The 16832-nt window shown below is 36.9% G+C and overlaps 1 protein-coding gene across 1 annotated transcript; it reads right to left on the reverse strand.

Moving 5' to 3' along the window:
- Window positions 1-365: 365 nt before the first annotated feature.
- Window positions 366-15111, reverse strand: LOC149285909 (interferon-induced helicase C domain-containing protein 1-like). The gene is made up of 16 exons (XM_089494646.1): window positions 15103-15111; window positions 13994-14162; window positions 13683-13856; window positions 12569-12665; window positions 9258-9549; window positions 8691-8901; window positions 7502-7719; window positions 6808-6924; window positions 5910-6033; window positions 5415-5642; window positions 3879-4135; window positions 3439-3588; window positions 2408-2569; window positions 1887-2077; window positions 1457-1541; window positions 366-557 (listed from the first exon to the last, which is right to left on the reverse strand). The coding sequence occupies exons 1-16, from the start codon at window positions 15109-15111 to the stop codon at window positions 366-368; spliced, it is 2676 nt and encodes an 891-aa protein (XP_089350772.1).
- Between the last annotated feature and the right edge of the window lie 1721 nt (window positions 15112-16832).

The following is a 16832-nucleotide window of genomic DNA, read 5'->3' on the forward strand; positions in this document are numbered from 1 at the left end:
AATACATTTTTGGGTCTACAGGATGATCACATCTATGTCCAAACCTCTATGTTACGGAAGCTTAGCACACAGTCATTAAAACTATACAAGTTATGGATGCAACGATGTATATTCATTTTCAAAAACGAAAGTGACGCTTGGATGGAATCTTCCTGGAACCAAGTGTAATAAGTAGTTCTTATGCATTTCTCATGCACTTGGGTGAGCTTCTTCAGGGGAAAACAGTCAAGTATGCAAATATGTAACATACAACAGAGGATCATCAGGAGCTTTTGGAAACCTCCATATATATTATTCATATGATTTGTATGGATAATAACGAGAAATGTATTCTTCAAAGAGGATCCTGCTCTTTTTCCATTGACCTAATCATCATCTTCATCGCTGGAAAATTCTGGTTCTGCATATTTGAAAGCTGGAAACGCGATGGGCAAATCACTCCAACGGTTTAGATTTTTATCAAGAGACAATTTTTGGTCTTTAACTTTGACCAGAAAGTTTGTTATTCTCAGGCAAGGTACATCAAGTCCTTTGTAGACCATCATTGGACCCCATGTCTTAGAAAATAAAACATAAGAATAGAAACATTTAGGTATAGGTAAGAATTTCTGAAACAAATAACAAGGAGAATGGATACAGTGGTATTAAGAATTTTCACATTTTGATAATTTTTCACTTAAGATAAACAATTAACATTAATAAAACCACACCATGGGAACAATATTCGTTAGGGTCACCTAAATTCTAGAAACCTCTGAGGTCAAAGCATAAAAGATTGAGAATGTGAGCAAGAAGCATAACATGCAGGAAACATGCAGCTTTCCCCAAAGTTTAGTTGTTAAGTCTCCAGTGATGTCCATGAGCGAGGTCTCTGTGCAGCGAGTGCCTACCCAACAGCCATCTTCTGCGTGATCACATTAGGCTTCCGGCTGTACTGTCAGAGAGTCTGTGACGCACATTAGGGGGACATGGTGGGCTCAAGGGACATGGCGAGACTCGGCGTCAGATTTAAAGACCCGGAACTGATATATAGAGGCATCCTAGTGTGTTCCTATGATGCTTATTATTATATTATTCTGTATCCTAAAGCTGTGTTTAACTCCTGGCCTGTTTAACTAATCTCTGCCTAGCGATTCTGTAGTTTGCTGACCTGATGTGTGTACCAAACCTGGCTCTCCTCACTACCTGTCCTGTGTACGGACCTTGCTTCTGTCTGTGTTTGCTTCTGGTGTGGGTGCTGTGACAAGGAGAGCATTTATAAAAAAAAATTTTAGCAAAGTTTTTAGACATGTAGAACACGAATGTTCTCAAGGTGCATGAGTCCTCATGAGTAATCAGCAACCCCTATTAGAGTATTTTAATCAATAGTTAAGTAAATAAGCACCTACTTATGTTATAAGTGACACTTGTGTTCCTATTATTGTAAGAAACAATGGTAATTGGTTGCCAAACTTACTTTTCCACAATACTTGCAAATAATGTCTCCGTTTGTCTGGTACTCTGCAAAATTCCCTCCCTTTTCTATTTTACTGAAGAGTGCTCTGAAATATATAAAACATTAACACAAATTAATTACTTGCATGCAATTATACAATATCATTATTTATTGTTTTATATAGCGTCATCATATTCCGTAGCACTGTGCAATATTTAAGCAAACGTTTTAGTCATGTGTTTGGCCAATCTATTAACCTGGCCTCTATATTCTTAAAAAATCATGAGCAAACATTTAGATTTCCTATGTATTATTATTCCAGAGATATATTTGCTCCCTGCGGTATGCGAGAAATTGGTTTCCCGCCATGAGAAATATGTGAAAATTATTTGTGTCCTGAAAAACATCCCAATATGGGAGGAAGATCATATGCTGGACCCGAAACACTTACTTGAAGTTTTCTTCTGTATTTACATGATGCATATTTTCTATAACACGAACATCACTTCCGCAGCAGACCAGTTTGAAGCAACCCTTGCATTGAAATGTGACCATGGATGGATTTCCTTGACACTTCTTGCGTGTGGCTTTGATATTTTTTACACTTTTCTCAACTATGTTTTGACTTTGAAACTCCTGGATCTGGAAGAACATTAAAAAACAACGTTACACTATCATTCTTTAATTCAGTTTATGTCTCTTATCAAATCATAGTCCCGTGTATGCTGTGACATGTGCGTTAATCCTTTGAGCAGCAGGGGTTAGAACATACTTTCCTGCCTACACACATGGTATATGGGGTTGTCCATCTATGACCACATTGATATATGTGGTTGGCACGCTATTGATTACAATAACTGTTATATTTTCGAACTTCCAGATTACTTATTCCACAAGACTCATTTTTTTCTGGAAATACGTTTTGTTAACGAAGAAAGCCATTTTTTTTTAAAGATGGGGGAAAAAACGTACCTTATATAAGTAGAGACTTCGGTCCATGTCTTGGACTTTCTTGATGGCTTTGTGCATCATCCTTTCCCTTATTTGATTAACACTGTCATGTTCAGCAACTAAGGATGAACTAGATCCAACTAACACATAGCTGCTATCATCAGCTCTGGCTCGACCACGGGCCTACCAATCAAAAAAAAAAAAACAATATCCATGAGTTATCCCAGGTGGTACAGTAGATTGTTCTTCATAGGGTCTGGTTGCCCTACAATGTTGGCTGTGCACTAACCTAGATGTCTACTTTGTTTATGGAGCACAGAGGCTGGGGGCAAAATTTCCTCCCACTCCTACCCACACACAACAAGTACTTTATTCATCTACTGTCAGGCTGGACTACATCTTATTTCACTTTAGGGTGAGTTAGATTGCCCCTGTGTACTAGTAGTGAGAAATATCACACTGCGTGTAACCTACACAGTTACTTGGGTTTCAGAAAGATACAAAGTCCATGAAGTTCAGTCCTTCCAAAATGCACAATAAGCCCCATTAATTTAATAAGATTTAAGCAGATCTGTTCAGTTGATAAAAACAATTGCAATTATTTATTTGACTCCATCATATATTATTTAGGGTTAAAAAGAGCTTCTAGATTGTAAGCTCATTTGAACAGAGCCCTCCTTACCTTTTGTTTCTGTAAGTGGAAATGGTATGATATGTCATATTTGTTATGTCCTGTTTACTCATGGTAGAGTACTGTGGGATATGATGTGATGATATGATATTATAAATCAATCAATAAAAAATAATAAAATAAAAATCTGGAGCACATCGGTTAGCTGTTGAGGACTCCTGACCTACCACTTTGTGAATGTTCTAAAAAACTAAATTAAATGGGCATTATAAAAGGTATTGCTAAAATATTCCACTTTATTCAAATGCCAACCATACCAGTATGATTAACAGCTTTCCCTTTACTACAAGGTTGCTGTTCTCTTATTTATTGCACACAACTAAAATACACCACAAATCCACCAAGATAGCTATTCATGTACCTGTAACATGGAAATCTCATTGGTGACAAGGCCATATTGAATGACAACATTGCACTCTTTAATATCCAGTCCTTCCTCGGCCACACTAGTTGCAATTAGCAGGTTCACTTCACCAGTGCTAAACTTATGAATCACTTTCTTTTGCTCATTCTGAAAAAAAATACACAATTTTACTTTCTGTAAGAGGTTACACCTGTCAAATATTTATGGATTGTTGCATCAGTAAGTTTTGCATTGTAATTTTTGTTGTCTTGGTAGCAGTAAAAAAAGAGTGAGGGTACAAAATGACATCATGTGAAAAATAGTCCATTTTGTAGAGCTTTTCGGGACCTTTAAATCATTTATATCTGTTGTTTTCCCACCACAATATTTGTGATGCTCTAATTTTGTTAGTCAACTGGACTGTCTAGATTTCTAAGATAACCATAATCGTACAATACCTGAGTCATGGGTTTGAAATCACTGTTGTGGCCAGCACCGATGAGGTATTGAGGACGTATACCAACTTCTTCAAACTTTTCATTCCCTTTGATCCATTCGTACAGTGAAACAGCACTTTGTCGAGTCTTGGTGAAGATGATCCCTCTAGCTTTACTGTTCCGAGTGAATTCTTCCATGATGGATTTTCTGAGGGAGATCAGCTTTTCATTTTCATAATCTTGTCTTCCAGCCAGAGTTTTCAGTTCTTTCTTATGCTCTGTTTGGACAAGATGTGAAAGCTTGTTACATAAATTATAGGAGTGTGGTGTTAGACCTTCATGATTAATCCACTATCGTTTCTTGGTTTTTAGAGCTCCAATTCCATTTGTAGGAAGCCATGAAAAAAAGGCCAGACCCTCCCCCCCCACAAAGCAGGCAAAAACCAAGCAAAAAGCTCAAAATTTTCTTCCGAAATTCTCAGGCCCTTTCACTCACACTCTGACTCTCTCACACTCTCGTTCACTCTCCCATTCTCTTTCCATACCTTCTCCGTCGACCACTTCCTCTTTTGCATGTTCTTGTTCTTCATCTTCTCTTTTCTACCTTATGATTTTCATCTTCTATCTTCATCCGCATCTATGCGGACATAACCTTGCGTGAACTTCCACCAAAATGGTGGGGCTTTCGGTACCAGCTTCATCCCGATCTTCCAATCGAGGGACAGAATGTCACCAAGAGCGCCACAATTTTGTCCTAAGGTGAATTTCCACCAAAATAGCGGTGCTTTTGCTGACATACTCTCCCTCAATCCTCCAATTGGGGTAGAGGATGCCAGTGCGAGGATTCGCAGCGCTTTCTTTGATGTCCTTTACCTCAATGCTCTAAATGGGGAAAATGACATCACTGAAAACGCCACAATTTGGGTGGAAGTTCACTTTATGGGAAAATGGTGGTGCTTTCGTTGGAGGATTAAGGGGGGGGCAACGGAAGCACCATCATTTTGCCCTAAGGTGGATTTCCGCCCAAATCGCGACGCTTTTGGTGACGTCCTCTCCCCTCGTTTGGAGGATTTGCGCCAGGCTGTGTCTGTGAAGATAGAAGAGAGACTATAAAAGATAAAGGAGAGAAGATGAAAGGCAAGATGTTAGAAGATAGAAGATGAACAAGAAGATGCAGAAGCGGAAGTGGTCGGAAGAAGGTAGGGGAACATTTAGAGAGCATGAGAGCGAGTGTGAGTGAGTAAGAGTGAATGTGGCCCCCGGAAACGAATGGGCCAAAAACAAACTGAAAAAATTGTCTGAATCGTTTGAATGATCAGAAACCATTTGCATATGTCTAAGGGCGTCTACTGTCCTCACACCATGCACATCACACCTTATGTTTTAAAATATATTTAGAACTACGCAAGTTTTTTAATCGTTATCCATGAACATGGATTGTTTAAAAAAAAGACCTCAGCTATGCACTTGCCATTTAAACAAATACAAAACAAAAAACTGTGACTTAGTGAAAACCAGGCAATTAAGAACCCTCATTAGGAATAAAATATCACTTACTGTCAAATAAGTCGATGAGAAATTTGTCTGTTTCGTCTATATTTTCAATCAGTCCATTACCATTTTCTTCACTTAGAATAAGCTTTTTCTTTTTCTCTTCCGCGTAAAACTTTTTCAGATGATTAAGGGCATCAGTCATTCTGATTGTGTCATTAATGCCCAGGGCATCGTTGTATTTCCTCAGATGCTCCGCACAAACATGTTCCTTACGATTTTCTTCTTTAGCAGCTGAAATGAATACACACACGTATGGGGAAACGTTTCATGCTGCAATTCAGAGTATACAGCTTGTCTATTAATGGGGCCCAAGAGACTGATGGGACACAATTTTCCCAAAAAGACGCCATCTATAATAAGCTTTTAATGCTATTTTGCTTACCTAGAACTGAGCAAAATCTGAGTGAGCCTTTTGTAAATCCCCACTTAGTAAAGATACCTTGGACTTGGAACAGTTTGGGGCTATTATTTATTGTCTAGTGCAGTGTATACATGTACCTGTTCTTTTTTTTTGGACTATCCACTGTTCATAAGACTGAGTTCCAAATGCAGAGGTTGTGGATAAAGTGCCATAGCTTTGTATCTCCTCCATAATTGCTTTGAGCCTATCACCAAATGGGTTCTGTAAATTAGTCGTATATGTACATGGTTAGCAGTTGACATGGTTAATTACATAGATAAGAATTAGAAAATAAAATATAAATTAAAAAATATAAACAAAAAAACATTTGTTACCCCCATAACCATTACTCTAAGCAAAAAAGTTCCTCTGATTGCTAACACTGCATGACATAGTTACTAGTTTTAATCCATAAGGTCAGGTGCTTACCTACTTTCTATCTTTTATTAAATTAGTTATAATTGGCAGAAAACAGTATAAATGTTAAAAAAAAAAAGTTGAAATTTCTGATATTCTTTTTAGGCGTATCTGTTGCTTACTAGTGGTATAAACATGAGAAAATAATTTACTCTACGTTACGCAGACCCTAAACCCTCAAAGGTTACCACTCTTTTGAGATTATATCATCCATATCTGGAATAGACTAAAACACACCAGATCGCCTTAACTTTTAGTTTTTACACTTTTTTTTTCATTCGTTGTCTAAATTTAGCCTGTTTTATAAAGGAGACATAAGGATTATGCCCCCACTAAAAAATACAGCTTCATCGGTAACCATAGATCTAGAACCAAAGACCAGTCAATGTCTGGAGCTCAGAGTAGACTACGACTCACAAGATGCTGTAGTCATCATTAGCTAAAGTGTTAGATGTTGGCGGTCAGTGGTTATGGATCTTGCTATAAATTCTATATCTGTGTTAGTTACATTTCTACTACTAAGCAGGATGATGAGTTTTGTTTATTCTGTTGAGACTTTAATCTACTGTTTGGACATACCTTCTTTTTGTCTTCTGCAATCTCAATTTTCTTGCATGGTTCCTTCACTTGATTCTGGAGCTGTGTGGCATGTTCCTGAACAGTCATGATATTGTGTGCATCAAGGTTTGCACATATCTATTGACAAAAGATATTTTTTAGGTCTAAAAGTTAAAGTGCCATCACTTCAAGTAAAACAGTGCCAAAGTATCAAAAGAGGAAGCAATTGCAATAAAACACACCTTACGCCGTCAATATAACAAATATACAGTATAGTGGGAGAGTAATTAAATATAGCAAAAATAAAAACAAAATATGTATATATCAAGTATAGTAAACTATTTTTGAAAAATACATAAATGTACATTAAATATGTTTAATAATAACCATTATCAAGGCTTTTTGTTAAGCCTAATACATAATTTTGACAATTCATTCCCTTCTATCTCGATAGAAATAATTATCTATATTTTTCTTGCCTGTTTCTTGCTATCTGATCCTCTGGTGATTGTGTCAAATTGGCATCATACCCCAGTTTTTTTTTACATTTTTTTATGGAAAAAATATTTCATATATAGAGTAGAAAGACATTTACAAATACCTTACATAACAAATGTCCTTTGCATATACGTTTCATTGCTATTGATTTTTTTTTGTCCTTGAATAATAATATTTTAAATGATAGATAAACATGTGCTTAAAATAGGCATATTACCCTTAGAATATGCTCTTCAGCTTTTTTATTGTTATTGGCTGCGCCGACTCCTGGTGAAGCAGTGAGTCCGAGGATCTGAGGAAGTTCAACCTGTGGTAACCCTGTCTTTTTCTTCATTATATTCCTTTTTTTCTGTTTTATGTACCGTATCATAATATTATTGTAAACGTCACCTTTCTGAGTGTGGTGGCATTCATCAATGATAATAAGAGAAAAGTCTGTAATTTTAACAGAAACAGTGTTATATAGAGTAAAATAATATTTTTGCACATTGCTTTAAGGCAACCAAAACAATTCTGCCAAATGAACCTACTTATGTGCAATTCATCAGTAACCCAGGATTAATAAATACCCAGCAGATATTATTTTGCCCTACTCACCCTTAAGATGTGTTAAAACAACTGCTACTAGATAAAAAAAATAGTAGGGTTAAGCAATAATGCTAAGTGTTCTCTTGGCATATTCCTTGCAGTTAATCTTCATTATGAAGCCATGGATGTTTGTCATCAATTTCATGAAGTCTACAAAACTGGCCTTCGGAACTTCACACCTCCATCTAGTAGTAAACGTCCCTCAGGGCTGTGTGTCCCCTGGGCGGCTGGTAGGACCTACCATTTTTGAGTGCCCAGTCGCTTCTGAAAGGGCACTCAGAAGGATATGGTCTTGAATGGCATAAGTAAGGACCTTTCCTTAGTAATTCCTAGTGGAATATTTACCATTAGTGGCTCGGCGATGTTCTAGGCCTTACCTATAGCTGGGCCCACCTGCTGCTCCGCTCTCCTTACTACTGAGTTGGGATATATCCCAGTAATATACTTTAAGTGAAACGCAGAAGGAAACTATGAAGGACTCTGCACTGCCCTCCATAGAATTAATGGGCCGGTTGGGGAAATTGGTGATATCCCTTTTAACTTGTAATGGGAGCCTGATCACCGGCTGGACCTCCTTCTGGTCACCATAAACATAGACATGCGAACAAGGAAGACATTGCCAGAAAAAAACCATGGGCACACACTCGGGGATACTTATTACTATAAATAATGAAAGGAGAGGGTTTGGGAGCCTGCAGACCAATGGAACCTAAGCTAATTGACTTTTTGACTAGTCCATGGAAGCTTTTTTTCCCATTTTAAAGAAAGATATTGTCAAAGAAGCCCTCTTCAAAAAACATTTAACAACTAAAACATACCTGAGAGCTTAACACCCTCTTCTTTATCTTCCTTCGCTTGAATTAGTGAATTTTCCAAAATCTTAGCGGTACATATAATTACATCATTTTCGTTAACTACATGCTTAAGTGAAATTTTCAATGACGAATCTCCACTTATTTTAATGACACGATAACGATTTTTCAAGTGAGGTTCAAACTCTTTTTGGAAATGTTGCTCTACTAAAGGCACCTAAAAACAAAATAAATAAAAAAATATATATTATTTCAGAAACTTTCCTATCCCTGATCTATGCATCAATACATATGAAAGGAGTGTATGGCTTGATATCTGGGCTATTCAAATTTGTAGGCAGTTCAAACCATAAGTACAAGCCTCCTATCGCCTCTAATAATAAAAATGTTTGCTCAATATATGCAAATACTAGTAATATTAATGACAAGTGATCTATTCCACTTTAGTGTTGTACTCAGTTATTAGCCATGAATACCATGCCGTCTCTGATGACAAGAAAAAAAAGAAAGAAACATTGGTCTGGTGTTTTTTTACACTTAAAAAACGACATTTTGCCTTCGCTTGGTGGATACCTTGTTGACCAGCACAATAACTTTTGCCAGGAGGCATTGGTTGCTCCTCTTCTCCAGATGCTGCTGGGTAATGTAAACTGCCACTCTAGTTTTTCCACTTCCGGTTGGGAGGCAGATAATAATATTCTTTCCCTCCAAAGCTGGTTTTGCTACTTCCATCTGATAACCTCGTAAGGTGATTTCAGGAACCAGTGAAGATCTATCCGAGGGCATGTCATCATCTGCATTGTTTATACGAGAAAATAAAATAATCTGTTTGATAGACATATGGATGTGCGGTCTCACACTTTTCCTATATATTTAAATGCAGAGATAGGTAAGAGGACATAACTTATATAGGCTGATGGATAGATGGATAGATAGATAGATAGATAGATAGATAGATAGATAGATAGATAGATAGATAGATATTTAGATAGATAGATAGATCACATATAAGAAAAGTAACTTACTTTTGGTAAATGATAAGATTTTTAAATATTATAAACTGAATGAAATATTTCATTGAATGAAAATACAAGCAATCTTGGAATATTGAAGAAACAAAAGTATATGTTCTTGCCACGCATTCTGGAAATGATAGTCTTGACAAGATAGCTGTCCACTAACATTACGATCTAACTTTGCTAAAAAGTGACAAGGTCGGAAGAATCAGAACTGATCTGATGGTGAAATGCCTTTCTCCTACACTAAATCTGTCATTCTTAAGTGTGCGTTGACATTATCTTCCAAAGAACTCAACATTTTTAGAGATGATTGGGTCAGACCGTCACATCTACATTGTTTTTCCTGCGTGAAACATGAGTCATCATATAGCAATACAATCCACTGATGATAATACATACGGTCCACAAGTAACCCTTTCGATATGGATAAGGCAATTCTGAGCAATTATTTTTCTTTTTGTCCTACATAAATATAAGGTGTTTATTATATTTATAATATAATAAATATAATAAATATAATATATTTATATTAATATATTTATTTATTTAAATTATTATTTATATATATATATATTTTTTTTTTATTACTTAAATTCCATCACATACATACATTTTCATTTAATATTACTTTTACTGACATTAGGGAGGTGCTGGGTTTCTATATTAGCACAGTAATTATGTGGCCTCTAAAATATTTTAAATAAAACAGTCCTGGACTTGTGTGGTTCTTGGGGTTCCCAGTTCGCAACAGGTCCATAATTGTTTTACAACAATTACCACTATTTATATTGTTGTTATTGTTTATTTTTAAACTCTAACATATTTGCCAGCTCTGTACAATTTAAATATGGGGTGTTTAACACATACGTTACACATACACATACAACAAGAGCGAGCTTACAATCTAGTCTTATGGCACTTTTATACATTGTTCCTGGCAAGAATGCTGGGCTTACGATGGTCCCATTCGTAGGCTTACGTTCTAAAAGTAATTATATAGGCTAGTGATATACATCATATGACTTGGTACTGTAAATTACGGTATATTCTGTCAGCAGTGTTGAAACCACATGATATTCTAAGTCATCTGAAAACTTAGACATGTTTTTAAATCAAAATATTTACACAGCAGGCACTTCCTGTAAGAGTTGCAAAAAAGTATAAAAACAGATGAATTCCCTTTTCTCCCCAATTTCAAAAAAGTATACAATCTGTTTTGGATTTGTCTGTTGCAACTGTTTTACTAGAACAACATGTTCCTGCTACTGCATGGATGGTGTAATCAGACCCAACCGTGATGACACCGTCCAAAACTTTCAAGGAAAAGAAATCTGTCTGGCATTGTTCTGAGAAAATATCAAACTATGACACTCGGGAACACACAACGATGGCATACAATGGCACAGGAATAGTGCATACATCTATTTCTCTGTTCCCTTGGCCACTTTAAAACTCTCCTTTGCCAACCCTCATTTTCAATCATGTGCATCGTATGATGTCATATCCCAGGACCTTAATCAAGCGCCCTAATTAACTGTAGAGAACAAAGAACATAGAATGTGGGTCATCGAAGTAGAGCAAGCTCCTAGCCTAAGTGATAGAGGCTAATACATTGAGGGAATCTAATCATGCATGGCGGACGTAATACTGATTCTATGTTTGTAAATGTATACCGCTAGACCATTTCTCACTACATCACCTGGGAATGCCCCTTTGTATTGCCTGGACTACAAAGAGGAGGCAGTAAAGGTAACTTCTTACCAATAATTCTGATCTGGTTATAACAAACAAACATTATGACTTCTGTGCTAGCTGATGGCCTGAATAACGTCCCGATGGACCTCCATTAAAAACCCTCTAGTAAGGAGCGCTTTCTTTGCAGAAAAAAAAAAAAAAGCAAAATGGGGCAACTACGTGGGCAGAGTATTAAGTAACAACATTATTATTATTATCTTTTATTTATATAGCGCCAACAATTTACGCAGCACTTAATACAATACATATATTCAAGGGGTATGACAAGACAAGACAGACTAAGACAAACCGATACATTAGTTGGAGAGAGCCCTGCTCGCAAAACATCACCCTCTGTACCTGAATCAGATTGATTATGGGTGATTTATAGCTACCCAAGTTCGTGGAAGGTTCCGTAACTGAAGTGAAAAAAAGGCCTTTGTATGTGAGAATTCTATCAAAACTACTATCCGTATTAAAACACTAATATTTTAAACAAATGTATAAGATACAAAATGGATATATCATGATCAGTTATATATATATATATGTCACGGTGGTTACATGATCATGCTCAAAATCTGTACTATTGGGGAAGGAAATTAAAATCTTTCGCTTGTAAACCTGTTCAAAGACCTCCAAAAAAAACTGTAAAAATAACATGGGTTAAAATTCTACTTGGGTTCGCTGAATTCTAAATGCAATTACAGAACTAAGACTGCGCTCTAGTGGGCAAAGACTATATGATTTCTGCATTGCTGGGATATTTTAATCCAAAAAAAGAAAGGAGGCCCCCTCCTGGTGGTTCATGGAAGCACTGGTTCTAGTACTGGTGACAGACCAGGCAATACAATCTTGGGGGCACAACTACTTGGAGGCACACTACATTGGAGCACAACTACTTGGGGGAACACAGCTACTCAAGGTGTCAAACAACACAATTATTCAAAAGCTCACATGTGACAAATCCACCTATACTTGTTCTATTCCCATGTTAGCCTACATTAGCCCAAACACCCAACATATAAACTTCACAGATCTGTCATGGAAGGCACAGATTCATAATCTAGTTATAAATTAAATTAAACATCATAAAGGGATATAATTTATGGATGCAATTTATATTTTTACACTTGATTCCATTGATTCACGACATTTGTACCTGATTCGGTGGTTGTGTCACCATTTTCAAACGATCTATCAGAACTCAGCTCCATAGCACTTGAATCTAAATCAGAAATGGAACATATAGAAAATAATTTGTAAAATAAAAATTGAGTGAGTGTAGTATATATTATTAATTCAAGTTCACATGGGAAGCAATACATTTATAAAAAGAACCGAGATGTTTATATTTTGTTGTGTCTGTACATTGTATTGTGTATAACTTTTCCTGCAAGATGCTTGCATGCGAATATACATATTAATTAAAATACATTAGACTGTTTGACACAATATCTGGTCTAGAAAATGAAAGAATGGTTAAAAAAAAGGTTCCTTGTATGTTTCTATTTCAAATTAAATATGGTGACTGTATTTACAGGTTTGACTTTAAATTCAAACTGAAAGCACAGTGAATCTGGTTTCAAAGTTTTAACTAAAATACAATAGACCTTCAGTATTTCGTTGCTGACCTCAGTGATTGTGACACTTTCACCACCTAGTGGGCAATACCCTGTACTGCGTCTCTGCTTTGCCCGGCCACTTGATAAAATATGCTTAACTTTTAAGGGAAAGTCATACAAAGGGTTCTTGTTCATTTTCTTAAGATACCAGGACAAGAATAAACACTTAACTAAACAAAGATCTAACTTGGAAAAGTATTTTGGTATCAATATGCAATTAAACTGGGTTAAGCGAGGTTGAATAACACTCTCAAAAAAAGTAATTTGTTGTGGTCCCCTTGGACGGAATATTTCTGTAATAGAAATAATACAACTTTTTATTTTTTATTGTTTTGGTATCTTGTTGGCTGTTTTTTTTGTGTGGTAGGGTGAATGCAATTAATGTGAATATTGTCCGTCCATGTGTTATATTTGATTGAATTATTATTCTCTGGCTTTGGAGTTTAATATTTGTAAATGAAAGGTTATCGAATTAAATACATTAAAAAAAACCCCCAAAAAACAAACAAACACCCTATCCAAACTAAGAGTGAACAGTTTGCTGGTGAGGGCATGCAAGGCAAGATAAGGAGCGCGGGATAAATGCTGCTAAACAGAATGATTTGGAAAACTCGCTTTACCCAATTCAGAAGAGCTTTCTGCATTTGATGTTTCGAGCTCGCTGTTTTGACTTCCTTCGTCCTGGTTCTCATGATTTATTGTCACCGCTTCCAACACCAGGTTCTCTTCTTCAACTTTGGATTCTTTGGAATCTTTGTCCTCAGATGATCTATTCACCGTCCCACTGCTATCTACTATAAAGGAAAATATTGTTGGAAAGGCAGTGCTCTAAATATGTATAATATAATATAATATTATATTACTATTTAATTAGCCGCGGATAATAGAATATAGCCTTAAAAAATATTTTTTAAAATATACATTTTACTACCTATACTTTCTATAGATTCGCCTCCGGTTAAGTTATTGGCAAGTTCATTGCAATCCAATTCACGTAGCACTTCCACAAATATGGAAAACCAGTTTTTCTTTTTGGTTATTCTGTTAAGAAGTTCTCTGCTTGCTGCAATATCTCCTCGTTGTGTACGTATAGATTTAATCTGCAATAAAGAAAAGATCCTTCAAAATAACAGATAGGACGTTAATTTCACTGGAGGAGAAATAATAGAATGAAAGGTCATAATCAAGTCACAAAGCTGGAAGGTCAGAGGCTTAGATGCAACGCAAGGATGTTTTGTTTTACTGAGAGGGTTGCAGATAAGTGGAACAGCCTCCCAGCAGAGGTGATACCTCAAATCTAAAGTGAAACCAAGGACCGATTAAGGTTTAAGTCTTTAATCTGTAAAAACGGGCAGACAAGATTGGCCAAATGGTCCTTTTCAAGGACTTTAAACAAAGCCCAGAGAAGTGGTTCCATAGCCAGATCACCACACTGTTTTGTCCTTCATGGGACCCATCAGCATGAGGTTATGATACTGGCTTTTAAAAAATAAAATAAAATGGGGCAGGACTCCAGGGTTCATATAAATCATAATGGGTAAGGCAGGAAAAAAGTGATGGAAAACCCCTCCACTAAGGATAATAGTAAGCATAGTAAGCATTATTAAACACTCATCTAAATCCACCATGCAACACCATGCATGTACCTCTTCCCTGAGCTTTTTTCGAAGTCTGTAGTACAGCGGACATTTACTCTAAAAAGAAATCCATGTATCAAGTGGATTTAGAGGGGGAAAAGGTGATTGTTGCCTTGTTAACATGTTCTTACCCAGAATCCTTTGCAGTGGTGGCAGCAGCACTACAAGGACTCTGCGGGAAAAGCAATTGTTTAATAATGCTTACTATTATTATTAATACACTATTATTATCTAACTATTCCCCTACCATACCATTATGATATATATATACATATATATACATATATATATATATATATATATGTAATGTATAGATGCAATACATACATGTCTTCATTCCAAATATAGCGCCGAATACATTCTACATTTATGTGTAGGACATCTTCTTCTAATGTAGACTCACCACGTCCATGTCTTCATCACTGCATATTTCTTTCTGATGGCATTTGAGACATGTTTCATCTGGTAGCATACCTCTAACTAGCTCTGGGCACAGGATTTGAATGAGTTGTTCACACTCATCATTTTTGGCCTCCAACGAGGGAGTTGGAAGTTCTTCTGGTACCAAGTACAATGCAGCTTGAGTGCACTCAGTCTCCTTAAGAGCTCTGACAAATTCTTCAAACCAACCCAGTGCCCGACGACTGTTCTCTATGAGATCCAGAAGCAATCTCGCTGCCTCCGGGTTCCCTTGGTTTTCAGCTACAGTTTTCACTCTGCTTTTGATCTCAATATCCAGAAAAGTCAAATGATCTAAAACCGGTATGACTTGAATGGTCCTGATAAGTCGAGTTCTGAAGACCCTTATCATATAAAGGTTCACTTCTTCATTGCTGTTCTCAGTCATTGTTACAATCTCATACAATGTTGCTGTCAGTGATCCAGAGAAACAATGCGCTACTCTAAAAGCTAGCGTTCTACGCGTTGTCCTGTGCAGGCTCTGTGAATTGTATGCTCTGCCCAGCACAATGCATTTTATCCAGAAGGCTGGGAGGCTCAGCTTTCTGTTTTCAGTTTCGTTTCTCTGACATTGGGAGAAACAGGAAGTATTTGTACATTTATCTACACATGTCCAATCCTCTCCTTCCAGCTGACATTACATTTCTTACGTCACTCCCTGGAAGCAGGGAAAAAAAACCTACTTCTTGTTTTCATTTCATGATAATTCAGATAATCCCCAGAAAGCTTCCCTTGGATTGCAATAATCCTTGTTGCAAAGAACACTTCAACATACAGTATTATATCTGTGAAATGGGATTGCGGATACATTTTTTTCTCTTGCAGAAACAGAGATTGTGTATATATATGTATGTATATATATATATATATATATATATATATATATATATATATACTATATATAGTACATGTAGACAGTATATTGTAATGCATTTTAATTATATGACTTCTGGGCCCGGACTAAGTATAGTTATATAACTTGTAATTTAGGCGTCAGACGTCAACGCCTACAGATCACTGTGCCGAAGAGAGAAAGAAACTCACAAGCACATAAGAACAACATGGCGAAGGACCTTTGGTCAAGGTACCCGGCCAGCATCATAGAATAGAGGGCCAACCGGGGTCACAGAACAGAAGCCACCTAGAGATAGACACCATGACGCCCCTGGAAGATTCTGGAAAGTCCCCCCCAACGGCTATAAAAAGCCACGGCCGCAACCAGAAACTTTGAAGCCTCACCTGCGGTGTTTGCAAGAACGTGCACGGACAGCCCAGGACGGATCCAGGGATCCTTGCATCCAAGACAAGTGGCTCTTCTAAAAGATTGTTCTGAGGGTTTTCCCAGTCTCTGATGGGTCTCGAGTTGATCGGCTAGAGGAGCGATAACTACTTGTCTCAATGATGTATTACTGTATTGACATTTGACACCATAGCATTGATTGTTGTGATATTGATTTATTGCTTAACTCGTTTTACACACATATATACATACATATAATGTTACACACATAACTATTTCCTATTTGTGTGTTGTGCTGTCATTCCGTATCCTCGTTGATTGGACAAAACATATACCGTATTGGCCGAATATATGCCGCACTTTTTCCCTATATTCGGGGTTTAGCGCAGGGATGCACAGTTCGTAACGCCCCGGGACATGCAGTTCTGGACGCC

The sequence above is a fragment of the Sceloporus occidentalis genome, unplaced genomic scaffold, assembly GCF_023333645.1.
Source record: "Sceloporus occidentalis isolate IW3139 unplaced genomic scaffold, rSceOcc1.0.p SCAF_74, whole genome shotgun sequence".
Taxonomy (NCBI): domain Eukaryota; kingdom Metazoa; phylum Chordata; class Lepidosauria; order Squamata; family Phrynosomatidae; genus Sceloporus; species Sceloporus occidentalis.